This window comes from Mustela putorius, unplaced genomic scaffold, assembly GCF_011764305.1.
Source record: "Mustela putorius furo isolate JIRA1106 unplaced genomic scaffold, ASM1176430v1.1 tig00003972_pilon_pilon_pilon, whole genome shotgun sequence".
NCBI lineage: Eukaryota > Metazoa > Chordata > Mammalia > Carnivora > Mustelidae > Mustela > Mustela putorius.
In genome coordinates this window covers 17,057,254-17,083,681 of record NW_025422115.1, presented here as the reverse complement: position 1 = coordinate 17,083,681, position 26,428 = coordinate 17,057,254, and the positions used below count along the sequence as shown (strand labels likewise).

At 55.7% G+C, this 26,428-nt stretch overlaps 1 protein-coding gene across 1 annotated transcript; it reads left to right on the top strand.

Moving 5' to 3' along the window:
* The first annotated feature begins 4,827 nt into the window (after positions 1–4,827).
* Positions 4,828–8,575, top strand: ODF3L1 (outer dense fiber of sperm tails 3 like 1). The gene is made up of 4 exons (XM_045070702.1): positions 4,828–5,170; positions 5,995–6,105; positions 7,033–7,146; positions 7,762–8,575. Exons 1-4 carry the CDS (start codon positions 5,050–5,052, stop codon positions 8,241–8,243), a joined length of 828 nt encoding a protein of 275 aa, XP_044926637.1. The 5' UTR covers positions 4,828–5,049; the 3' UTR covers positions 8,244–8,575.
* The last annotated feature ends 17,853 nt before the right edge of the window (positions 8,576–26,428 follow it).

Here is a 26,428-nt window from a genome sequence, read left to right as displayed (position 1 = left end):
TCATTTGTTTTGCAGCGGCAGGTAACAGATGTGAATCTGTGGGAGTGTAAGTGACAGTCCAAGGAGCCTGCGTGGGTCTGGGACTCTGAAAGTAGGACTCTGCTCCTGCATGGACAGACCTTCCCTTGATCAGTCAGTGGATCAACTCATTCATTCATTCAACACATCTTTTATTTATTTTTTTTAAGATTTACTTATTTTAAAGAGAGAGCTAGTGGGGGGGAGCAGAGGGAGAGGGAGACCAGCAGACACCTGACTGAGTGTGGAGCTCGATGTGGGGCTCAATCCCAGGACCCTGAGATCATGATCTGAGCTGAAATCACGAGTTGGACACAGAACTGACTGAGGCGCCCGGGCGCCCCTCAACAGACACTTCTTAAGTACTTACCATATATGTCAGGCGCTATGCTGGGTGCTGGGGACACGAGACTAAATGGCCGGGGGCTGCCTGCGGGAGCTCACAGGCACCCCAGAGTGACGCGGTGACTGTTGGATGTGGAGACAGAAGACAAGGGAGAGGTCCAGGACAAGCCCGGCTTTCCAGTTTGGGCAGGCGGGTGGCTCATGGTGTCATTCATTGAGATAAATGAGGGGCAGGTTATATCTTAGGAGAGAAGCTTTGGGTATGGTGTTTGTGAGAAAGCCAATGACACTGTGTAGGCCGATGGCTATGTGAGCTGAACGCCCCGGGGACAGCCTGGGCCAGAGGCACATCTGTTTGGAAACCGTTGCAGTAGAGACAGTGGGACTGAAGCGTCGAGAGGGCGGGCAGCCCGGGAGCGAGGAGGGCGGGGCAGGACAACAGGAAGGTCCAGGACTGAAGTCGGGGACACCAACGGTTTTTCTTTCAACGTTCTGTTTTGACATAATTTCAGACTTACAGAAAAGCAGCAAGGCCATTTCAAATATTTCCCACATACTCTTTACCTAGATTTCCCAAATCTTACTATTTTGCCAGATCTTAGATTTTCTGTGTATATGCATATTTTTTCCTGAGCTAGTCCAGAGTGAGCTGCAGACGTGACCCCCTTATTGTCACTCCAGTGACTCTTTCTGTTTTCTTTTTTGTGGGAAAGACGTTATTTCTTTATTTGAGAGAGACAGTGAGATAGAGCGTGAGTGGGAGGGAGGAGCAGGGGCCCCGCTGAGCTGGGACCCTGATGCAGGACTCAGATCCCAGGACCCCAGGATCATGACCTGAGCAGAAGGCAGACGCTTAACCAACTGAGCCACCCTGGCGCCCCATCCGTGGCTCTTTTTTCAGAACAAGATTCTTCTCTTTCATAACCAGACAGCAATGATCAAAATCGGGAAATTAACATTGGTATCATGTTTTTAACCAGCTACAGACCTTTGTCCCATTTTGCCGATTTCTCCAGTAACACCCTTAAAAGCAAAGGGGAATCCTGGCTGCTGTATTGTGTTGAGTTGCTTTCCTTTCGAGTTTCTATTAATCTGGGAAAGTTCTTTCCTTCACTGTTTCTTTGGCTTTCGTGACATTGCCATTTTCGGCAAGTGCAGACGAGTTTTTTGTAAAGTGAATCTTGATTTGAGTTTATGTGGTTTCTTCCTGATCCAGTTCGGGTCCCGCGTCTGTGGCGGGACCGGCCCAGGTGACGCTGTGCCTCCTCTGGGGACCTTCTCGGAGGTCCACTGCATGTCTCCGCCCCACTGCTGGCGAATCAGTTTACCTCCCTTGGTTGAGGTGATGCCTGCCAGGATTCTCCCTGTAAAGTGACTGTTTTTCCCTTCGCAATTAATAAACTTAAGCCAACACTGAAAGGTCAGGTTGAGGAGGAAGGGCCAGGAGGAAAGCCTGTGAAGGGGCAGTGGGGACACGGGAGCGAGACCAAAACAGCTTGGTGCTGGATGGAAGTGCTGAAGGGAGGGAGCCTTTGGTCACTGGGGCTGGGGCAGACGGGAGGCCAGTCCGGCAGGCAGGGGTGAAAAGCATCTATTGGCTAGAACTTCCCCAGGGAGGTGGTCCTTTCGGTGGCGTGATGACCTGCAGAGCTGAAGTGTGAAAGGAGGGAGAGAACAGAGACAACAGGGAAAATGCTTCTCAGGGGAGGTTTGTCTGGATGGGCCAGAGGGAGACAGGCTGTTGAGGAGACTGTGTGTGTGTGTGTGTGTGTTGGGGAGGAGGTCAGGGAGATGATTTCTAAAATATGGAAGGGACATAGGGTGTGGAGACCACGGAGGTGGGGTGGGGTGGGGAGGGACCCCATGGAAGGTTAACCAACTTTGCTTAGGCAGAGGGAATGGAAGGTGGTCTTGGTGTCCTCCTCAGCTGCTGGAAGCAGTGGGAGCCCGTGGTCCCGATGGCGTGGTGGGGTGGGTTTGGGCCAGAAACCACTCTGCTGGCCTGTTTCCTCTGCTGAGAAAGAGCGGGTGCAGGGGGCTCAAAGGAGGGCTGGGCATGCAGACGGGAATAAGCCACGTTGGCGATGGCCTCTCAGGAGCAGCGAGAGCAAGCTGACCTTGGGAACAGGCGAGAGCAAGGTGGGCAGTGGGTGGCGTGGAGACAAGTCCGGGGTTCAGAGGCTGTGATATTTGTCCCAACAGCTTTCTGCTGCCTGGTGCAGGCAGACAAGGCAGACCTGGGGACTCAGGGCTGGGGTTTTCTAGGACGGCAGCTGGATGAGGAGGGCAGCGGAGGCCGGAGGGGACCGAGGGAGGGAGAGGAGTGTGAGTGATGATGGGGTCTCCACGTTAGCAGGCAGTTTGTCCAACCAGAGTGTCAGAGTGACAGGATGGTGGCCAGGGTGACATTCCAAAGGGAGGCATAGGATTGGGGCTACGGGTGGTGGTGAGCAGCTCAGAGTGTGCTGGGGAGAGCAGACTGCGGAGTGAGGGCGAGGTACTTGGGGAGGAGGAGGTCTGGGAACTGGGAGGCCAAGGAATGAGTGGTCCCTGGGGAAGCCTCATTCACCCGGGTGATGGCAGGGGTGGGGCAGGTGGGAAAGAAGGTCCTGAGCCAAGGCAGCCAGGTTTACCAGTCAGGACAGATGGCTGCCCTGAGCAGATGGGGGCGGCGGGCCCTGGATGCTGAAGCCCTTGAGGGGTGGTACCTTTGACAGGGAGAGGACATTGTCCCCAGGTGAATGCCAAGGAGACCAGGAATCCTCTCCACCTTGGACTCTGAGGGACAGGGGTGTGAGACAAGCAGCTTGGAGAGGAACAAGGGCTGCCTACAGGGGTGAGCTAGGTTTCTGCTAAAGCTGCTAAGAAGGGAGCATTTGGAGCAGAATTTGTGGCTTGCGATGGGCTGGGGTCTAGCATGGGTCAGTTGGCCCCACCCAGAGAGCCAGGCACACAGGTGACAGATGGGAGCAGTGCCGGCTGGAGGGGCGGTATTGTAGGAAGGCTCCCTGGGTCTGAACACTTGGAAACTCCACCCCGCCTGCCGCCCCAGATCAGGAAGGTGGAGGTTTCAGCCCCACATCTGGCCCCTAGCAGCAGGAGGGGACCATCAGGGCTTGTGCCCAGCAGGCCCAGAGCTTCCTCCAGGAAAAGCTGACGAGGATGGAGGTGAGGAGGCGAGGCGGCACTGCCTGTGGCCTGAGGCCAGTGGAGGCTGGGCCAATCCCAGCCTTGCCCAGCCCTCTCACTCCAGAAATCAGAGGCTTGGCGGCCCCCTGGGTGAGGTGAGGGACACATTGGGGCGGGGTGGGGTGGTGGTGGTCTGCAGCCACTGGGTGGGGCCCTGCTCTCTGTTCTGAGCCATTCAGTCCCACATGGGCTTCTGGAGTGCCCGGCCTGTCTGGCCTGTCTGCTCTGAATCCTCTCTGAGCCTGCCGGCTGGAATGAGCTCAGAGCGGTGTTTGGTTTCCATTAGATCAGAGGTGGTGAGCCAAGATAGCCCTGGGTTTGTGTCGTGGTTCCATCTCTGCTACTGACATAATGGGAGACTTTGGGTAAGTCCTTGCCCCTTCGGGGGCCTCGGTTTTTTCATTTATGCGCCAGGCCTGTGACAGACACCATCTCTAAAGCTGGAAGTCATCTGTCCCAAGACTGAAACCCCTCTTAGCTGGTTCGGATCAAATTACCAATCTAAACTATGAACTGGTAGGTGCAGGCAGGCCCTAGAGTTCCCCAAACATCATGGGTTTTTAGAGGGTGAAGGTATCTCCAGCATCTCTTCAGTCCCAGGGCTCATCCATCATTTGGCAGTGAGGTGGCTTCTCTACCCAGATGTTCCCTCTCACACTGCCCCTCCCCCAGGGGGTACTCTGGACCACAAGCCCAGGAAGTGGCTTGTTAAGGCCTCAGGCCACGCCTCCATCCTTCTTATGTGCTCCTCATTCCCTGCCTAAAATGCCAGTAGCAGGCAAGCAAGCTTTCCTTGAGCCAGACATGGATCTCTAAAGACATCGTGCCCTGGGATAGGAGTCTGGGAAGCTATCAGACAGTTAACACCTTATTGAGAAATAATCGGTTTGATCCTTTTTCAAGGGGAAACAGACAGAGGGGAGGGCGTGTCCAGAACCTGGGGGACTAGGTGGGAGGGGCAGGCATTAGAGGGCCACCCCAGGAGACAGTCCAGGAGACAGTCCAGGCTTCGAGAACCTTTCCCCCAGGATCCGCCCACACTTTCCTTTCTGTCTTCAGGGCACCTATTAGGAGAGAACAGCTGGCCCTGTCTCTCCTCCTCTCTTCCTTCCCTGACTCTGCGTTGTGGGCTCCCATAGGCCGTGTAGCCTGGTGGGGAGTCGGGGGTGGTGGGGCCCAGCTTTCAGGGTTCTATAGCTGAGCTGCCACGGTAACTGGGGGAAATAAACACTCCGGGGCTCATGGTCCAAATTCTGTGGTGATGTCATCCCCAGCTCTAGCCTGCTAGGTCCTGTGGCTGGCTGCATCCTGGGCGGCCTCAGCTGCTCAAGCCAGAGGATCGACTTCCTTCCCAACCCCCAAGCAGCTTCTCAAGTCGGGGAGAGAGTGGACACAGGGGCTTGGGGCTAGGGTGGTCTGCACCAGGCTCCACACAAGCCTAGCCCCTTGCCCACCCCTAATCTCTCAGTAGCCATTGCCCCCTCCTGGACCCCAGCCATGAAACCGCCCAAGGGGGCCGGGAACTCTGGGTTCAATGGGCAGCCCCCAGAGGAGAAGGTTCAGGTGCCTTCTCGGCAAGAGGTAAAGCAGACCCCTGTGATCATGGCAATGATCAAAGGTGAGAGCAAGCCCCTCCCTGAGCTGGGATTCCTCTTTCTGCTGGGCTGCTGAAGGTGCCCAGCCTTCCAGCCCTGCCTCCTGCAAAGCTCCCGAGGACTGTCCTCCAGGCCCACAGAAGACCTGCAGCTTCAAGCTGAACCTCAGAGGCAGTATTAGCTGCTGGGGATTTTCTGGTGGGGTGGTGGTGGGGGTGGGGGTGGGGGAGTGGGAGGGAGCTTGGTATATGATTTTCCAGTTTGGGACAAAAGCTAGGGATTCAAAGGAGCTTTTAGCCCACCCTTAGCTTTCCTCACTTCCCTAAAATCTAACCCTCCACTGAAAGCAAACAAACTAATTCTTACTATGTTGCTAATGACAGATTGTTGGTCTATGTGGGAGGTGGTTTAGTATGGGATTAGATGTTTATGGTTTCTTGGCTGATGGTCTCTGAATTTTCACATTACAGGACTTGTGTGACTTTGAGCATCCTGATTTTTCTAAGTCTCATTTCTCTCATCTGTGAGATGGGAAACACAAAGACTATCAACCTCATGGAGTTGTCAGGAGGCTTAGCTAAAATAATGTGTGTCAATACTTAGTAGGGCTTGGCGCAGAGTAAGTTCTCCGTTAATTGTAAGGATTATCTTTCCTGTTGCCCATTGCCTTTCTAAGATAGATCGCAACATTGCCCTTCCCCAGAGGAAGCCCGATGGTGGGATCTGCGGCTGTGTGAAGTCAGCAGAAGCGAAGATCCCAATGTCCTCCTGGCACCCTGTGTTGGGGGCTTCCCCAGCCTCTGATCCCTTGCGCGGAGGCTGAGGGCTGCCCTGTCCGTCCTCGCAGGTCCGGGCCCGGCTAAGTATCTCCGGCCATCCTGCACGGGCTACTCACACCATGATATCTCCATGTTCCAGGAGCCAGCCTACACTCTGCAAACCAGGCACTCGGAGAAGCGTGAGTGCTTGCCACGCCTGCCATGCCCTCAGGCTCAGGGTTATTATTGTTGGGTGTTTGGGGTGATGGTGAGAGCTAGGGAGCCATTACCTGTAGCCACGGAACCCTGGGAACCCAGGCCTGCCCTGAAGAGGACACCCAGGTAGCTCACTGGGTCCGCAAGGAAGCCAGCAGGGATGCCCAGGGGACCCACCGCTCCAAAGCCAGCTCTGTGGGGAGCTCCCAGCTGGCCCGCCTCAGGGAGACCCGCAGGCCGATGGCACTTTCCAGCGGGCGGGGTAGAGTTTCCTCTCTGTCTTGTCCTGGGCCGTGGCCCTTCAGCTCTGGCCTCTGTGGGTTCACTTGCCCCAGAAGCTGGGCAGAAATAGCTGGGGGGTGGGGGGAATCTGCTGGGAATGGTGGCCCCCCAAGCCTTCCAGGCGGTTTAGAACCTCTTGCCTGAGGGCAAGAGCAGAAAGCCACAGAAGAGCTCTGGCTGCTAGTCAAAGCCAGCGAGAGGGAAGGGTGGGGAGCCCTGTCGAGGGGTCTGAGATGGAGAGGCCTGCTGGGTCCCTCCCTCGCATGACATGACCTCCTCAGCAGGGGAACCCCCTGTCCAGGACTGGGCCCCTTCTTGGTACTAACAATAGCCACTGTGCCTATTATTACCCCTTGGCACCGCTCCCCGATGGGAGCCAACCACGCTGCTACGCAGCTGTGATTTTCTCTGCTGCTCCAAGCAAGTTCCCGAGACTGGTAGTTCAGTCATTAAAAGCCCCATTTTGCAGATGAGGAAATCAAGGGTTGGGGAACACCCAAGTGTCTAAGGAATCGGAAGGGAACCCTTACTTCTCTATTGGGCAAAGGGGCTCTTCACCCTGAGGCAGTCCAGGCTTACCCTGGGGTGTCCTCTGCGGCTGACTGGGCCTCTCTGGGGCTCTCCTGCAGGGATCATGGACATTTGCAGTCCTGGGCCTTGCCATTTCTTGGATCCCAAAATAACCCGGTTTGGAATGTCCAGCTGCCCACAGGTCCTCATGGAGGAACGCCTCTCTAACCTGCGTAAGATGGGATGGGAGAGGGATGTGGGGGTTGGGAGGATGGGAAATGGGGATCCACCCTTAGGACCTGAGCAGGGACAAAGGGTCATGACTCCCTTTTGCCAGGTGTGTCTTTGGATCCTGGCATCTCCCTGAAAGGTTATATCAAGACACTGATGTCACCATGTCGGTGTCACCATGCTGAGTCTGGAAGCCAATGTTATGCATGCGTGTCAGCAGGCGAGGTTATGATAAAAATGTCATGGGGCTCCCAGGGCATCAGGGATATTGTCATGCTGATGATCACACAGACTGTAGTGATTTCAGGATGTTTTCTGGGTACTGTCATGGGGTTGATAGCAGGAGGCTGACATCCCAAGGGTGACGTTCTGATGACACTTGTGATTTTTATCTTATGATAACAGTGTCAGTCCTGATGTCACTGTGGCCTAAGTCCCTCTCCTGCCCGTAGCCCTATTCGGTGGTGGTATCCCTGCCCGATGACAAAGTGGTTACAGTAACATCACATCAGGCTAACCAAGACCTCTTATACCTCTACCTGGACCCATCAGTTGGACACCTGGAGCTGTGGCCTGGCTCCCACCCTGAGACCTTTCCTCCATTCATCCCCTTTTAGGTGTGAGCCCCAACCCGGCGTCCTGCCATTACTCCTTGGAGAAGACCCACCCACCTGGGGAACGCAGGGCTCCCCAGTATGCTTTTGGCTACCGGTGCCCATACAGAGTGATGGACCCCAATCCAGCCCCCAACCGGTATCAGCTGCCACTCTTGCTGGGTCCCAACAACCCCGTCAGCCGAGCTGCCCCTTGCTATAGTTTGGCCTTGGAACATAAGAACTGGTTCTACAAGGAGGATGTGGCAGGAGGCCCCGGGCCGGCCATGCACGCCCGGCCTGAGCCCTCCGTGTACCAGAACCGTAGCCCTGACTACAGCATGGCCAAGCGATTCGCCTACCCGATGGACCACACACCTTGGCCCGGCCCCGGCTCCCACGATGTCCAGCAGGTCTGGGTGCACAAGCCCCGCACCCCTGCATTCACCATGGGCATCAAGCACTCACCCTACCTATGCCCGCTGGTCATCGACATTCACGATTAAGGCCCCTCCTGGGGCCCTCACCCATCTCTCCCCACAGAAGTTATTTTTATACGTGGAACTGAGCAATTTACCAAGGTTTCAAGTAGTTGAGCTGGTGCCTGCTGTGTCTGGCACACAGAAAGCATTAGATAAACATTTTCACTTATTTCATTTTTTGTTTTGCAAACATGGCTGCTTCCTTTGGGACCTGCCCTGGGTGAGGGGCTGGGATCTGGGAGGCCTTGTAGGGATCCCTTTCTGGGGAAGGTCTGTTCCAGCTCAGCAGGAAAGGCAGCCAGAAGCCCTGGGAAGACTCTGGTCAGCTAGTCCGAACTCTGCCACTAAAGTGCTATGTGGCCTTGGGCAGTTCCTGTCCTCTGGGCCCCTCAGGGATGCCCTTGGGACAGTGAGGGGGGAATGTAGGTCTAGAGCATGTCCAAGTTCCCTCCAGCTCCGCAACGGTGAGACTCTGGTCCCTGACAGGGGTCACCATGCGATAGAGGAGCAGGACAGAGGAGGGAGGGGTCGTCTGGTTGGGGATGAGGGCCGACAGGTTCTTTCCTGGCAGAGGAACGCAAGAGGACAAGTGGAGATGCTGTGTAGTGGGCGTGGGGGGTGTTCTTGGTGTCGGTAAAGATGAGAACAATGACAAGCATGTGGGACCAAAGTGTGCAGGGCAGGACCCCGGGGCAAGTTCTGAGGGCAGGAGCCGGGCTGCAGGAGGCCCTCCAATTAGAAGACCAGGTCGTGGGCACTTGGAGGGCATTCTGGCTTTGTCCTTAGCATGACAGGGCTAGATAAGATGTGTGATTTTCGGGATTCTTTGGGCAGTGAGAGAGAGTTGGACAGAATGGGCAGAGCCTGGAGGCCGCAGTCAGCCTAGGAGGAAGCCAAGGGGCCAAGTGGACAGCTGGGAGAAGGGTCTGCTTGCCCAATGCTGTCTTTGGAGAGTCGCTTGCCTGTCCCAGACTCACCAGAAGAGGAGAGGAGGAGCCGCACAGCAGCCAGGAGGGGGCGGTGTTGCCTTACTCATGAGTCCAAACCTGGCCCACCTGCCCACCAGGCAGGCCCCTTCCAGCTTTGTGCCAGGTGCCTGCTCTTCTGCTGGTCTCTGGGGAGGCTGGGGTCGAGTTGGAGCAATATTCAGGGTTTTTTTTTTTTAATTTTTTAAAAGATTTTATTTATTTATTTGACAGAGAGACCACCAGTAGGCAGAGAGGCAGGCAGAGAGAGAGGGGGAATAGGCTTCCTGCTGAGCAGAGAGCCCAATGTGGGGCTCGATCTCAGGACCCTGAGATCATGACCTGAGCCAAAGGCAGAGGCTTAACCCACTGAGCCACCCAGGTGCCCCCAATATTCAGGTAATAACTGAAAATGAAAATTGAAGAACTTCGGATAGAAAGAATCAGAGAATATTTTTGGAATATTAAAACAACAGCCCCAACACTGAGTATGTTTAAAAGGGGCTGGTAGGGGGGCGCCTGGGTGGCTCAGTGGGTTAAGCTGCTGCCTTCGGCTCAGGTCATGATCTCAGGGTCCTGGGATCGAGTCCCGCATCGGGCTCTCTGCTCAGCAGGGGGCCTGCTTCCCTCTCTCTCTCTCTCTGCCTGCCTCTCCATCTACTTGTGATTTCTCTCTGTCAAATAAATAAATAAAATCTTTAAAAAAAAAAAAGGGGGCTGGTAGGAAAGCCCACCGGGATCATACCTGACTCTGGGCCTGGATTTCCCCTCCCCGCACAGCGCTAGCCCCCCAGACCCAAGGTACTGTGTCTGTCCTGTCCTCCCACTCCTCAGCGAGGCTGGTCTGGGCAGGCTCGGGAGAGCCAGTGAGCTTGGGGACCCATCTGTCTTGCAGCAGATTAGAAAGATGTCATTTTGCCGACAATGCCATTTATCACGGCAGCTGCAAAAATTAGGGATGCTTGGCTGAAAGTACTGGGTGTGGGGGGGGCTGGCAGGTGGCAGCGGCTGCTGCTCTCCTGCGTCACCAGGTCGGGGAAGCTACAGGCCAACCTCTGAACAGGGCTTTTCGGATTTAGTGCCTGCCCCGTTCCGCGGCCCTCCACTGGGCAAATGAAGAAACTAAGGTCCAGAGCCAGGGAAATAATGAATGGCCTGTCTCTAAATAAAGGTCTAGGTTCAAGTGTGTGCCCAGGGTCTGGGGCTCCATGTGGGACCAGGCCCAGGGTTCAGCGTGCGGCTAGGTTGGGGTCAGTCTGTGACTAGAGTCAGGGCTCAGTCTGGGACAGACCCTCAACCTGACAGGTTCCAGCTGCCACCAGATATGGGTAGGGACCAGATATTAGCCCCAAAGCTAGAACTAAGCCTTGCTTTGTGATCCCAAGGGAAGGAGAGGAGGCTGGAGGACTCAAAATGAGTCTTTGGGGGATGAAGATGTTTGGAAGAGAGATGGCCCAGCCAAGAAGGGGATGCGGCCTCTGGGGAAGATGAATGGGACTTCCCTTGTGCCTCTGCCCACAGAATGACAGGGTCATTTAGCTTGGGATTGACCTTTTGACAAAGCAGGGCCCCTCTCTCTCGGCTTTGTTGCCTGTGTGGTGGTGACCGGGTAGGGGACCTGCAGAAGGGTGGTGGGCTGGGCCTCCCACGCCTGGCTGAGTGCTGACCCCACTCTTTCTGACTCAGAGCGGGGCGTGGCACCATTGACCGGAGGAAGCCCTGGTCTGAATTCTCCGAGGACTTAAAACTGTGCCCTCAGGTGCATTCTTTCATTCAGTAGATATCTGATGTGCTCCTGCCCTAAGGCAGGCTCTGGCTGCACGCCTGGGCATACCAGAAGACTGTGGAGACCCATTAGTGTCCCCCAGGTGTTCAGAGAGTGGCTCGGTGGGAGGATGAGAAGCCCCTCTCGCCAGCCATGGGCAGACACTGGAGGGTCGCTGACAGTCAGTGACTGGCAGGGTGTGCCTACCAGAGCTTCCTCCCTTCCTTCCAGGGGCAGGGAGAAGCCTGGGCTCCACCGGTCATTGCTGCCAGGGTGTGGTGGCAAAACTGCGGTCACACGACTCTCCCAGACATGGGCTGGGGGGGGAGGTCTGGTTCTCTGTTACTCTCTTGTTGCTGGAGAGACCCTGAGTGCCAGTTGTTGCTCTGACTCCCAGGAGCTGGGAGGATGGTGGGTGGCCCGGGGCCAAGAGAAAGAGGAGCCCTGTCTGAGAGAGACACGAGCCATTGTACACAGGCGCACAGGCAGGGCTTGTGCAGAAACCCACACCCCTTACCCACACATACACGGTGATAAGACACAGGTACTCCGTCCAGTACCGGCTCACATGCGCATGCGCCCCTAGGCACGCCCCTTACTGTCCCCGTGTATACCCCGGATACCAGACCCACCCAAACACAGGCTTTATACTGTGCTCACATGGAAGACAGACACACATGCACTCATGACACACACACACACACACACACCCATGACACACACTACGTTGCGTTTTCCTGCCACACCGCCTCTCCAGGTGACTATCGCTGAAGGCCCCTCAGGCTCCCTTGTGCCCCCTCTGCCCTGGAGAAGTCAACAGGAATACGCCCCCTCCTCTGGGCACCCCCATGCACTGGTGCAGGTGGGGGTGGGCTGGGCTGTAGAGGGGAGGCTGGGATGGTCTCCATGTTCAGGAAGGAGCTGGGTGGGGAGCTGGGGGCCAGCCATCCAGTCTGGATCAGGACATTCTGCCTCTGGGTGGGGTGTGTTTGGTTGTGAGCCCTCGTCGATGAAGACAAGCCAGGTCCCCTCTCCCTGCCTTCGGCACTCAGAGATGCCCACTCTGGGGGCCACCCAAGGACAGGAGGCCTGGGATAGGCACTCCAGCCCCCTGACAATCCTGTTCCTGGCTCTCAGCTGGGGTGCGGGTGGGTCGGGCTGGAGAGCCTATCCCCTGGATTCCTGGTGTGGGTCAGGAGCTACAACTCCAAGCTCAGTGGAGGCACAGTGGGTGCCGGGTCCTGCTCCTTCTGTCCAGCTCTCCCCACCTGGCTCTTCCCCCTCTTAGGCTTTCCCGCCTCCCTCTGACTCCCCTTTCTCTTTTCTCGCTCTCCCTCCTGCTCTCCCAGTCCCTCGGCCCTGTTTATCCTCAACAATAAAGACCGACATTTTCAATTACCCCCCCAAACACCGGAGGGAGGATTGTGTGCACATGCGTGGCCTGTGGGTGAGAGTGGGTGCAGGCCATGTCCTTTGTTTGCTTTTTCTCTTGGAGCCCTCATTTTTTCCTGGGAGAGGGGAAGCACGGTTCCCTTCGGGGGAGGAAGGGAGACAAAAGAGAGAAATACAAAACAGTCATCCTTGTCTTGTAAACACAATATATAGTGCAGAGCAGTCTAGCAGGAGAGAGGGACTGAGGGAGAGGTAGGGGAGGAGAAAAGGGGCCTGGGGGCCAAGAGAGAGCAGCCGCCACTACCTTGGGTGTGGGCATGCCGTGACCAGTCAGGCCTGTGAGGGGTGGAGAAGAATGAAAATGTTGACCTGGGAGTGTGGGAGGCACCCCGGGACAAAGACCCTTAGACTGGGGAGGGGGGCAGGCAGGAGGGTCCTCCAGGCAGTGATTCTCATCTGAAGGTCCACCACCTGTGCCAGGCTCTGGGACACGGAGAGGGGTAAGATGGACATGTGGCTGCTCCTTGGGGAGAGGCGGTGTGTGAAATCTATCTGCAACAAAGCAGTTCAGCACTCAGAAGCTGAGAGCCGGAGAGTGTGGCTGATCTGCCCAGGAATGCACAGCGGGGCTGGGAGTACCAGGATTCCAGCCCAAGTCTGTCCCTTCACACAGCCTCCTCAGGGGGCTGGCGGCTGGGAAAGACGGTTGGAGACTTGGTTCTGCCATGATTGCTGTGTGACCTAGAATAAGTCCTCCTCTCTCTGGACCTCAGTTTCCCCACCTGAAAAATGCCGAGAACTCTGGCTGCTCTGTGGGGCTGGGGGAAGGATCAAATGTTTTGTTGTGGGTGGTTATCTAGCCCTAGTTCCCCGGTGTGGAGGGGAAGAGAACTCCGGGTCCTGGGGGTGGGCCTGGCCGGCAGTAGCTGCGGCCTCAGCAGCAGGAAGGGGGCGGGACCCCAGCTTTACTCCCTGCTGCCTCCCAGTGGCAAAATTTGGGTACTGCAGGGGATGGGCTTGCAAATGCCTCTAGGGAGTGTCCTCTGGTCTTTTCTGGCCCAGTTTGCAGATGCCTAGAGAGAGGAGGGGCTTGGCCTCAGGTCACCCAGGGAAGAAGCTTGGGTTGTTATTGGCTTTCAGGACAGAGTGCTTCCCCTCAGCCCCGTCGTGCTCAGGAAGCCCCCAAGTGACCTTAGGGCAAGAGTAGTGGAGCTCTGAATCCTCAGCTTGAAGCTACCTCCTTCACAGAGCTTTACAGGATTTCTTCCAGCAGGAAGTGGCCTCACTCCCATCCTGTGGCCCTATATACATCTTCTCCTTGTTCTTCCTGCTCTACCTACCCTAAATGGCTCCCTCTTCTCCTAGCAAAGCAGGCAGTGGGAACCCTGAAGTCATCAGGGATGTTGGAAGGCCATTTTCACCACCTAGGAAGCATCTGCTTGGGGCCCAGCTCTGTCCTGGGACTTTTCTGGCATCATGTCACTTGAACCTCATAATAACCCCATAAAGTTGGGATTACTTTTGAGTCCATTTTTCAGGTAAGGAAGCCCAGAGAAGTTGTGACTTTTAGATACAAAGTGGCAGAGGGCAGATTAAAACCCAAGTCCACCCATTCTCTAGAGAGGAGCCTTATTTGGAGATGAAAGTATTCCCACAGCACCATGAAAATTCAGCTATGACCACACACTGAAATGACCAGTCCAGGGTGTTGGGGGCTCAGGTCTCAGCCACCGCACTGTTGCTGCTGTGTGACTTTGGGCAAGGTCCATCCCTCTCTGGACCTCTGGCTCACCTGAAACATGCACACACATGCTAGATTTCTTCTGAGACCCATTCTGGAGTTCGGCCTGTCCAGCCTTGGGGCCCTGGAATGGTTCTATCTTGAAGGGCATGGGGAAGGGTTGAGTAAGTGGTAGGTCTGGGCAGGCGGAGCTCTGGGGAGACAGGCCTCCCAGGTGCGTGTACTCCTTGGCAGTCAGTGTGTGGAGGTGGGTCATGAGAGGCTGTGGGCTGTAAGAGCAGGAGAGGGGTCCAGATCTGGGCTAGGTCTGGCGTGATGGACTGGCCCTTGCATCTGGGAGCCTTTCCCTCTGCTGCCTGCCACAGAGGGAAGCTTGTCTTGGCAGGAAACAGCCTCATCAATCAGAGGCAATGGGGGGCTGACAGGCGGCCCCTCCCCACTGGCCAGGCTTGAGGCGGACTCATAAATCCCACTCCAGCCTGGGCTGTAAATTCCTGTGATTCACACCGGGCCTCTTGGAGGACAGAGACATTTGGGGTGTGGGACAGGCTGTTCTTCCCTGGGCAGAACAGGTGGAGTACCTTGATCACTGGCCTGGGGGGCGGGTGCAGATAGCCCCTCCTCAGGCTCCACATGATGTGTGGCTGCTGAACCCCTCAGGACACCCCAGGCCCAGCCTGAGTCATCTCTGCTCAGACCCCGGCTACCTTCTGCTTTTCATCCAGGCCATTCCCGTGCCCTTACCTGATCTGTCCTGAATCACCCTAGTTGTCATATGCGTGGACAGACGCCCTGTGTCCTCTGAGAGCTCATGGGGACCTGTGGCCAGGAGAGACCATCCCACGTACCCCATAGCAGCTTCTCCTGTGGCTCCGGGTGATGGTCTGTTGCGGTCATGATGAGGATAAATGTGGAAACCAGGCATCAGTCTGTGTATTTCTTATTCTAAGGGGTCTGGGACCTTGAACCCACTGCCTCTCAGAGACAGTAGTCTCTCACAGACCCTCTGACCCAGGACTGCAGTCATCTGCTAGCTCCTCCCGGGACGTTGGTCACACCCAAATGCCAGTCTTTACTTTCATTTACGCAACATTTCTCGTTAAACTGGCTTGCTTTTAAAATGTATGTATGTGTTTTAGCCTTGTCTTTGGCAATATTTGTGAAATCAGAGGTCCGATGTGCTAGTTAAATACACATATACACACATATGTGAGAATGTACACATGAAAATACATAATGAAAATAGCAGATGCACATTTCTACGTACTACCTAAAATAGTTCCGTGTCTCACCAATGGTGCACATGCTATTCTTTGAGAAAAGTAGCTCTAGTCCTTTTCTATTTTTCAGACGAGGAAACCAAGATCCAGAGAGGTATAGGAACTTGCCCAAGGTCACGTAGCATTGGGATTGTCATCCAGCCCACTTGACTCCCAGCCTAGGGCTCAATTTTCAGAACTGTGCTTGTTGTTTGCGGAGGAAATGACTGGTCAGGGTGTGTAGGCCTTTGCTTCCACAGAAGCACATTTGCATTTCCAGAGACCTTTTGGAGACCACATCTCTGAACGGAGATGTGGAAAGGTGGGCTTTCCAGGAGCGGGCTGATGGGCAGGCGGGCTGTCATCCTGGGTACCCTCACGGGACCAGGTACTGGCCAAGTACTGGCTCCCCTCTCTGTCTGCCTCTCTTCTTGGTGCCCAGGGCTCCTGCAGTGTCTTCAGGACTGGGGAGGAGGTGGAGAACGGGGTCCCTGGGGAGGGCGAGAGCAGGGCCCTGGCAGCAGCCCTTCCCCGGGGAGCTGCTTACTCAGGCGATAATTAGTGGAACCAGCTCCTGAGCCTGCAAGGAAGGTGGCCTCATTAGCAAGTGACTTCCCAGGTACCACCTCCCCCTTCCTGCCTTCGGGCTTCTGCTACCCATCCTGCCACCACCACCAGCGTCGTCATCACCTCGGAGACGCAGCTCAACCGCTCTTGCTGGGAACAAGGCTGTGGGCCCCCTGGGGAGACAGGAGGGAGCTGTGTGCAGGTATATGGTGTGTGCACACACACCTGCACTCGTGTACACACGAAGCACACAGACACTGTCGTCCAGCAGTGCACACGTGCCGTTAGACGCATGCGTAGGTGTACGCCACGCACACATGCACGCAGAACACAGAGATGTGTATGTCTATATCCAGACAGGCCGGCTGGGGAACGCGGGCCATCCGGACCCATCATAGAGCACACGGCTTCGAGAGAGACGAGTACACACAGAGGCAGACTTCGGTGCCAGAGACACGCAGCGTGCACGTGCCGATGCCCATCCAGGACCCAGACACTCACCCACACCGAGACGCTCGTGTGTGTGTGCACAGGCGTGTCCTGACACGTGTGTCTAGACCCAGGAGTGCATGTGGGGCAGCACGCAGCCCTGGACACGGCGATGAACCAGCAGAGCAGAACTACAGAACACACGAGGGGAGACGACAGGCTCCTGCGTAGATGCCGTCGTGTGCAGGAATGCCCACCTGCACATATGCGTGCAACAGAGCACGCGAGTGTGATGTTTTTCGTGGAATCTAACAAGGCCCGCAGTGCTGGGGCTGCCTCAGTCCCGGGGGAAGTGAGGAGGCGGGAGATGAGGACACCGTGGTTCTTACCGTTCCTGACAAAAAGAGAAGGAGGAGAAGGGGGAGAGAGGACTGGGTGGATGGAGAGAGAGACTGGGAGACACAGAGCGGGAAAGGGAGGGAGAGAAGAAAAGGGACAGCTGGGGAGGTGAAGTTGGAGTGGGAGCAGGGTCAAGAATCTCTCAGAGCCCAGGCTTTAACCCTTTCAGCTCAGGGCAGGCCCAGGGACCCCATCACTCAGCCCCAACCACAAAACCGGATGGGCCCTTCAAGGTTAGTTGGACCAATGCAGAAATCTCCTTGCAGGGCCCCCTGCACAGCTCTGGGGATGGGGGGCTCACCCCATGTCCCACTGGCTTCTGCTGAGTGGAGATCTGCTCCCGGAACCTCCTGACTTTGGCCCCACCTGTGCTCTGTGGGTCCCCGGCTCGGGGGCTGAGCTCTGTGGGGGCTTTCCTTTCTTAGGGCCAGCATGGGGGGAGTGGTGACCCCATAAGGGGGCCCCTCCTGGACACCAGAACAACCTCGCCCACCCCACCCCTGATCTCAGCCCCAAGGACAAAGTCAGGGAGACGGGGTGGACAAAGATGGGAACTTTGAGGGCCAGAGGGGATATGAGACAGGAGAGGGGAGTTGGCGCACGAGAGTGAGATAGAGACATAGGGACCAGGGGTGAAAGAGAATAGACATGAGAGACTGAGACTTAGCCCGCGAGAGCCGAGAGCTGGACAGGCCCAGAGACCCAGAAAGGAATTTAGAGGTCAGAGCCAGGGTGAGGGAGACCTTCAGCAAAGGCATACAAAGAAAGATGTGGAGATGGGGAGAGATAGCCCAACTCTGCTGCTTTCCTTGGTCAGGAGGGAGTCACCCCACATGGGGATGGGGAGGGAAGACAACTGGCCTGAAGAAGATGCTGTGTGACCCTGCCCTGACCCCCCAACCTCTCTGAGCCTAGGCTCTTTGTCTGTAAAGTGGAGGTGGAGGGGGTGGGGACTCACCCTGTCTCTGAGTTGGTCCTGAGGCTCCAAGGGGAGGCTGGCGGGGCCCTTTGCTCCCTCCACTTTCCCCCAGGGCTTTGGAGACAGGGGCTTTGCAGGGGGATGCCTCCGGGTCCAGGCTCCACTTGGAAGCCCCCAAATTGGCAAACCAGGTGGAAGAGGAACGTCTCCGTGGGGCTGGTGTCTTGTGCGGCAACCACGCAGCGCTGAGTGATGGAGCGTTTGCCCTGAATATTGAAAATGCATAAATATCCATTTTCAGGCACCAAGGTGGATATAAATACAAAGGAGGAGGGTGTACAGCCCTTGGCAGTAATTTACCAGCTCCACGAGTCCCGGTGGCACGGGCACTTACGTTTGGCCATCAGGAGCCTTTCCGAGATGGCTTTATGACCGCCGGCTGCCACCTGGGTCCCCTCTCGTGGAGAAATGGCTCTTCGGGGGATGGCTGCCTGTGGTGGGGGAGGGGCCAGGCAGGGATGGTCATTCCTGAGCCTGCTCCATCCTAGGCCTTCGAGGCTTCTCCCGCCTTCCCCTTTTCCAGAACCTTCTGACTCAGGAGGGAGGGAGCGCACACATTTGTGTCAGGCCGGGTGCCCAACCAGCCCTGGTGAACTAGATGGAATCACAGGAGCTCCAGCTTCCCGACTGGGAAACAGAGAAGCCACCAGAGGTCCGGCCCGCAGGAGCTCACTCGAGGGGGGAAGTGAGGCCCAGGGAGAAGAGTCACAGGGCCAGGGGTGTCCTCTGCATGTCCGGCCTCAGCCCAGCATGTCCGTGGCCTCAGCCTGGAGGCTAAGCCTCGGGGTGTTGGCATCAGGTTGGATCGCGGAGGCCATGATTCTCAGGCTTGTCCCTCGCTCTGTGCTAGCGGATCGGGCCCCTACCCGGTGGGCTGGCACATGGAGGCCCTGAGGCCTTGGCCTGTCTCTCCAGAGCTGGAGCATGGACTCAGGGTACCCTGGTCCCCGTGGCCTGGACTCCTGACAGGTGTCTTTTCCTGTGCGCTGGGATGTAGGGCCCAGGGCTGTGTTCAGAGACCCCATTCCCACAGCAGAGAAAGTGTTCTTTCTGCCATGGTCCTTCTAGGGTCCCAGAGGGGTGAGTTTGGGCTTCCCTTCCCCAAGCTCGGCAGTCACCTGGGCTATCTGGGGACCCTTGGCACTGTGTCAGCATCAGGAACACGCCATGCACAGTGGCCCAGGGCCTGGACACCCGTGCAGGGGTGGCGGTGAGGCCAGGGGGAACCAGACGGTGGGCGGGGTGTTGCAGAAGGAGGGCTTCGGCAGAGCCCGGGGCTATAGAACCATTCTTTCTATCCTTGTCTGCTCATTTTCGTCTCCTACATCTCCACCATGGCACGACCTCTGTGTCCTGGTGGGTCTGGACACAGGCTCTTGGCTTCTGCCTCTGTCCTGAACTGATGACCTCACGTGGAAGTTCTCAGGTCAAATTACTTAATGGGACAGTCTGGCCTGAGTCATTTCTCACCAGGCCAGAGATCAGTGAATGTCCTCTGGAGTCAGACATTCATGCCCAGTCCAGGGTGACCCAGACAGAGCCACGGGGCCTGGGAGGGGACAGCAAAGTAGTGGCTGACATCAGGAGCCTCTTCGTCTCTTAGAAGCCACACTCACCCTCTGTCCTCTCCAGGCCCCAGCGATGCCAGCCATATGCCAAGCACCGGGCTGGGCTTATGGGGGAAACAGATGAACAGGCTCAGTCTCTGCTCTCAGGGACTTAAAGTCTCATGGGGGAGATAGTATGTGCACAGATAGCCCCAGGGAGGGATACAAGAAGCTTGGGCGCACAGAAGAAGGTGAATTAGCTCTGACTGAGGCATGGGGGAACGCTTCATGGAGAGGGGATATTTGATCTGAACCACAGGTAGGATTTTAGCATGCGGTTCTGGGGTTGCTGGAAACATCCTGTGTGTGTGGACACAGATGGCATGTATTGGCTCTGTGTGTCGGTGGGGACAGCTGAGTCCCAAGCAGAATAACTAGGTCGGTAAGAGAGCCCAGAGCAATGGGAATGAACCAAAAACTGGGCAGGGCCAGCCCCCGAAGGGCCTGTGTGTCTGGCTGAGGATATGGGGTGTGGCTGTGGGTCCCCATGAGAATAGAAAGTCCTAGAGGGAGGTGGGCAGTCGGGGGGTGGGGGAGAGTGTTGGGAAGGCCTGTTTGGCTGAGCGGCTCCGTTTGTCTGGAGGTAGATATGGTCAGCCAGCCGGCCCTCCTGCTGGGATCCCAGGGCCAGAATTTAGAGCTGGGCAGGCACACAGCCCTCTCCAGCCCAATGCCCCTGGCTGCAGCCTGATGTCAGGGCTAAAATTAGTCTTGTGGCTGTGGGGGCAGCAGGAGAGATAGTCATGGGAATTGCCCCCACCTTTCCTCCCAGAGGTAGTGACCAAGGGCTACTGAAAGTCAACAGACACAGGCTGGGACCCAGAGTGATGTTGGGGTTCACTGCAGCAGCAAGAACTCAGACCAACCTCCTAACTTGGCTTCTGGGAACAGGAGCCTTGGGGGGCAGGAGGAGGGAGGGCCCTGCCTTTCTCTCCTGGCCACCCATTGGCCGCTGTCAGCTGCCTGGGGGAAGCGGGGATGGGGGTCTGAACTCCTGGGGCCCACAGGACACGGATCAGGCCAGCAGCCCCTCCCAACCTGCTCCTCCCACCTCCTCTCTGCTTGCCCAGGTGCTCTGCAGCTTCTCTCCCATGGTTGCCATGGGAACCACAGGTGGCTTAAGTTTGCCCGAGCACGGCTCCCTTCTGAGATGGGCAGTGGGGAAAGGTACCCCAAGGGAAGCCTCTGTCTGGACTCTGTCCATCTAGCCCATCTCTGGGCCCCGTCCTCACCTCCTTCCTTCCCTGTTCTCCCGCCAGTCTTCCAGCCACCGAGTCCTGATGATTTGTTCCACTTCCAAAATATCCTTAGGACTTGGCCACTCGGCAGCACCTTTCCTCCCTTGGCCTGGTCCTCCTCCTTTGGTCAGCTCTCTGAGTAGTGAGCACTTACCTTTCCATTCCCCATGTCCTTCCAGGCCTAACAGCCTTTGGTGGCTCCCACTGCCCTCAAGACAAAGCCAGTCTCTTGACCAGCACCTTCTGGTCTGGCTTCCCCTTGGCCATGCTCCCCACCCCCATGCTCGTGCTACTGCCAAAACGTGATGTTGGATCGTAAGTACCTTTGCACCATTAATGGGTATGTGTTAAAAATGAGTGCCACGGGGAAATAGTTTGAGAAACGCCGCATATGCCTCCCCTCCTGGAAACTCACGAGGCACTCTGTGTCATGTTACAGGCTTGGGCAAGGCCTGCGCTGACGTCTGTTTGGCTTTGTTGAACCCAGAGATTCCCAGAGTGTTTGCCCATAAATAAGGAACATCCAGGAACAGCTCTCAGAGCTCATTTCCCTGGAGAACCATTTGCAAAATGCTGTTTGGGCCCCTACGCGGGACCCCGCCCTTTGGGATCTGGGGTCCTGAGGCTGCCCCCTGCCCCTGCAGGGGCCTTTCCGGCTGGGACATCGTGGTCTGGGGCAGAGCAGGTGCTGGAGAGCCAGACCCTCTCTGGGCACCACTCCATCTCCCAGCTGGTGTGTCCGGCGGGGTTCCTGGCTGTGTTCTGTTCAAGCCACACAACATTCTTTTCAAAATTTGACCTAGGTGCCAACATTCAAAACCTGGGAGAGTCCACAGCAGATTCTGAATCTTCACGTGGCCTAAGACCTACCAACGCAGGGTGCAACCGGAGATCGGTGCCGACTGTTTAAGCACTACTGAACCCCTGAAAACAGTGCGTCTCTGCCCGGGTCGGGGGGAGTGTGGGGCTCCTCTTCCCAGGGTCGGTATACCCCACCCAGTGTCCTTCTGTGCAGAGCTGAGGCAGGTGCGGCTCCCCCAGCGTCCCCCACACCTCATGAAGCACCAGGGGCCTCAGGCAAATCTAAACCATCAAGTCAGCCAGTCCAGCCCACTCTCCGCCCCCAGGTCCCCTCGCCGTGGGTCCCCCCCATCCCCGGCAGCTTCCTCTCACGTCACTGGCCTGTGGGCTCCGTGGAGGAGGAGACGCGAGGTAGCTGCTCGGATCATTCGGGTAATCGGAGCGTGCTGAGTGCGAGAATCACTCCCCACAGGAGCTAAAAGCTGAGAACAGTGTGGGACCGACAGCGCTGGCACTTCTGAGACAGCTTGCTGCTGCAGAGAGCCTGCTAAAAATAGCCGGCTCTCGCCTGACACAGGAACCCTGGGAAACCCTGCCTGCACCGCCGGCAGGTGCCCAGAGGTGGGCTGGGGCTGGGGAGGCTGGCAAGGGCCAGCTTGTGGGGGGCTTTTCCCCTTGGCGTGGGAACTCTGCAGGGAAACAGAGCTCTGAATTGATGACCCAGAGGGGCCCCCCCCTACCCTCACACCATTGGGATGAGCGATGAATCCCCCTCTCAGGCTGGGAACAGGCACCAGAACAGGCTTCTGTCCTAGGAGGGCTAGGGGGGGGATCATTAGGGGACTCTCCTGCCCAGCTGCGCATTCATGGTCTACAGTCCCCCAACCCTCATCGGGCTACCTGACTCCAGCCATCTCCTGCTTTGCCTGGACATGTCCTGTTCTCGGCCCCACTTCTCAGCCTATTCAAGCTTTCCCTACCTTGGGGTCTGCTCATGAAGTTCTTCCCTCCTCCAGAAAACCTCTCTGATTCTTTTGTTCAAAGTACCAGCCACTCATCTAAGCTGTCCCCCGACCCACACTGTCCAGAGCTGGGGGTTGGGGGGGCTTCCCTTCCCCCAGAGCTGTCCTGGATGTTCTGAGGCCTTGAGCAAACTCCTGTCTCTCTCTGGGCCTCCAGGGAGTCAAGGTCTGGAGCAGGCTGTGGGAGGCCCAGCTGGCTGGAGCCCTCTGTATATCTTTGTGGAACGTCCACAGCACCAGACCTCACAGGAAATCCTGGGCATGACCTCTAGTCCAGTCCTGTTCCCAATGCCTGGCCATCCAGCTTCTATTCACAGGTCTCCTTGGGAGGGGCCCTCACTACCTCCTGAGCCTACCCCACCCTGTTGGCGGCTTCTCCCCAGGGTCCTGCCTCTGCCACGAGCTCCTTGGGGGAAGGGTTATGGTCTGGCTGCGGGGCTCACACAGTCCTGCGAGGAGGCAGGGTAGACCCAGAGGAGGCCTTGGAGGACAACCCATGAAGTAGAGACCAATCCATGCTGGGGCAGGACTGCAGGGAGGAGAGATGGGGAAACTGAGGCCAGAGGGGCTGGGTCCCACCCAAGGTTGCCAATGTGATGTTTTTCCTTAGGCTGGATGGAGCTGAGGGCATTGGTGGAGGAGAGGCCAGGGAGAAAATGGGATTTAGTCTTTGAGGATGGTGGGTCCTTGCCCCTGTGAGGGGTCAGCCAGGCTGGGCCAGCCTCAGCAGGGGTGCCTGGGGAGCCCGGAGTGGCTGGGGTGCTGGTGGGTGAGAAGGCTTCCCTCCACAAAGCTTGTTCCTGAGATGTCCCTGGTACCAAACTGTCTTCCCTGGTGTGGTCAGAGATGACAACGAGGGACCAGGATTTCCCACTGTTCCTACAATGAGGGGCGTGGGAAGGGCTGTGAACACAGAGGGCCACACATCCAGGCTGCCCAGCACTGTCTGCAGGGCCTGGGAGAAGCCTTCCATACCTGAGCCTCCGAGGGCCTGACTTGCCCATGTAAGCAGCACGTTCAGTATTGGGCCAGACCCGTCCAGATGAGTGGCTGACATTCTGGAGATGCAAATCTGACTAACCCAGCAATCTTCTGCAATTTGCTTACCTTCCCTTGGCCTCAGTCCCTATATCTGTAAAATGGAGATGATAACTGTTAAAAAGAAATCCAGAGGCCCAAAATGGCTTCACAAAGGTTAAGGCCCCAAGTCAGTAAACCAAGACTTACTACCTAACCTAATTGTAGTTTGAACGCCCTAGGAATGCACCTGTAGCCAGTCCACATTTTCTGGTCGGCATTAGGACATTTACTGATCTGCCCCTTCCCTTCTGCTTGGGAGGGCCACCTTGCCTAAAACAACGGATTCTCTGCTAATATTTTCCTTTTTTCTGCTCCCTGTGTCACTTTCCTGTAGCCCTTCAGAGTCCCCTCTACTTGCTAGACGGGATGCTTCCTGATTCATAAATCGATAAAGCCAATTAGATCTTTCAAATTTACTCTGTTGAATTTTTATGACTTAACACAATAGAATGTTTTTCCTAGGGCTGTTGTGAGGATGTGTGTGTGTGTGTGTGTGTGTGTATAGCTCAGAGCCTGAAGTATAGTATTATATAAATGTTAATTATAATTATATTATCACCGGGTCACAGACTCTTTTGAGAACCCAATAAAACATATAGACCCCTTTTCAAAAGAAAGCTGTACCCACGACTTGGTACACAATTTCTAGGGTTCTGAACTCCCTGAAATTCGCATATATAAGAACATGACTGAATCTAACATGCTTTTTCCTTTCTTTTCTTTTTTTTTTCCCAGTTGCAAATCTTTATGGTCAAATTAATGTATGCAAATAGTCGTAAAAGTCCAAAGATAAACGGCTGTCCTCTGCCTCTCCCCCACCTCTGAGCCCAGTCTCCTCCACAGGCCACAATCCCACAACCCCACAGCTGTCCCCCCTGATATTTCTCTCTCTCTCCATGCCGGATCTCCCCCTTGCTCCCCACAGTGTTGGGAGCAGAGTCGGGGGCTGTGGAGCTAGGCTCCGTCCCTCTGACTCATGACCAAGTTCTCCATTCCACCTTGCCAGTGGCCCTCAGGGCTGCCCAGTGCCTCCAACACCTCTTCCTGTCATCCCCACCCCACCCCCTGCCCCCTTTGTCCCTCACTGGTCACCACAGCACCTTCCCAGTTGCAAACACCACTGCACCCTCTCTTCCTTAAAGCTCCCTGGTGGCTCTCATTGAAGGCGATGATTCTAGCATCAAGGTCAAGGAGGCCGAGTTATGTAAGATTCATCATGCCCGGGGTACAGAAAAAACAGAGTTCTTCGTGGTAAATATGACACCATCAAAGGGGGCCTGGGGTGGGTCCGGGAGCCTGGGGTGGTCCGGGGGCCTGGGGTGGTCCAGGGGCCTATGGGGTCCCCTGGCCCAGCCAGGCCTGCCGGAACCACTGGAGTGGGGGTGAGGTGGGGGAGGACGAGATGTCTGCGATGAAACCATTTCATGCAAATGTATTGAAATGAGGCTTTGGGGCAGGTTTGACAAGCTGCCGGGAACAAAGGCTCTGGGACTCTCCGGTCTCCCACTTTCCCAACCAGCTGTCTTGAATGACAGCTTAGGGGGAATTGCTGAAGGAGGGGCTGTCGGGAATGGAATCTCAGGCCCTGGACCCGGGGAATTAGGAAAAGAAACCACGTCTCTGAGCTCCTCCCATCCTTCTTTCCACACTTTGGTTACACTGTGTACATTGCCTACAGAATGAGAAGCAAGGTGCGGTGGCTGGGTTTCCAGCTCATATCTAAATGACAGTCCCTTTTCCCCCTTTATTATTATTAATTATTACTATTATTATCTTTAAAGATTTTGTTTATTTGACACAGAGAGAGAGATCACAAGTAGGCAGAGAAAGGGGGAAACAGGCTCCACACAGAGCAGAGAGCCCGATGCGGGGCTCGATCCCAGGATCCTGAGACCATGACTCAAGCGGAAGGCAGAGGCTCAACCCACTGAGCCACCCAGGTGCCCTATTATTATTAATTATTATTTTTAAGTAGGCTCCATGCCCAGCGTGGAGCCCAGCACGGAGCCCAGCACGGAGCCCAACGAAGGGCTTCAACTCAAAACCCTGAGATCAAGACCTGAGCTGAGATCAAGAGTCGGATACTTAACCGACTGAGCCACCCAGGCGACACTGTTTTCCCTTTCAAATGAACCCCAGGAACACAGAACTGGGTTAATCACAACACTGCCTATGACCCACCCGCATTATTGGCCCATGCAGGGCCACTTTAATTAATTAATTTTTCTGTTTATGGTGCTATATTTTTGTTTATAATAACAGTGACATCAAACAACAAAAATTTACCTGACTAGTTTAAAAGATCAAATTGGCTGGGTTAAACAATTTACCGGTCAGTTTGCATTCCCCCCCCTCCCCCACAGAAAGGAACTCCATCAAGGTGCAGGGAAAACAAAGATTTTTAAAGGCAAGGCAAGGAAGCCATCAACAGAACAAAAGGACTATTTTGTGTCAGGTCACCTTCCTTTGGTGGGACAAAAGGGACTTATTAGTTATTAGTTGGATTAACTCATCTTCCTTTAGGGCGAGAAGAGATCCTGTGTGACAGATCTCCTTGTTTGTACGCCAGAAATTTTCTGGTTAAATTATTTATTTATTTATTTATATGACGCAGAGAGAGAGAGAGAGAGAGAGCACAGGTAGACAGAAAGGCAGGCAGAGAGAGAGGGCCTGCAGGGGGCCAGCAGGCTCCCCGCTGAGCAGAGAGCCTCTAACCCAGGACTGAGATCCTGACCAGAGCCGAATGCAGAGGCTTAAGGAACTGAACCACCCAGGCACCACTCTGGTTAAATTTTTTAATTTAACCACAATTAACAGCAAAAATTAAAATTTTTGGTTAAGACTACATTTCTGAGGGAGGGTGAAAGTGGGGTTAGGTTAGGCATGAAGTCTCGGTTTGGTGATGTGACCTAGCAGAAGGGACTCTATTTGGGGCCTGTGGTTTTCTTTTTGACAATGGGGGACA

Bases quoted from the DNA above. Each gene is read 5' to 3' on its own strand.
- ODF3L1 (XM_045070702.1), top strand. From the start codon at position 5,050: ATGAAACCGCCCAAGGGGGCCGGGAACTCTGGGTTCAATGGGCAGCCC. The intron at 6,106-7,032 runs GTGAGTGCTTGC...GCTCTCCTGCAG, and splicing joins AACCAGGCACTCGGAGAAGC to GGATCATGGACATTTGCAGT. The intron at 7,147-7,761 runs GTAAGATGGGAT...ATCCCCTTTTAG, and splicing joins GGAACGCCTCTCTAACCTGC to GTGTGAGCCCCAACCCGGCG.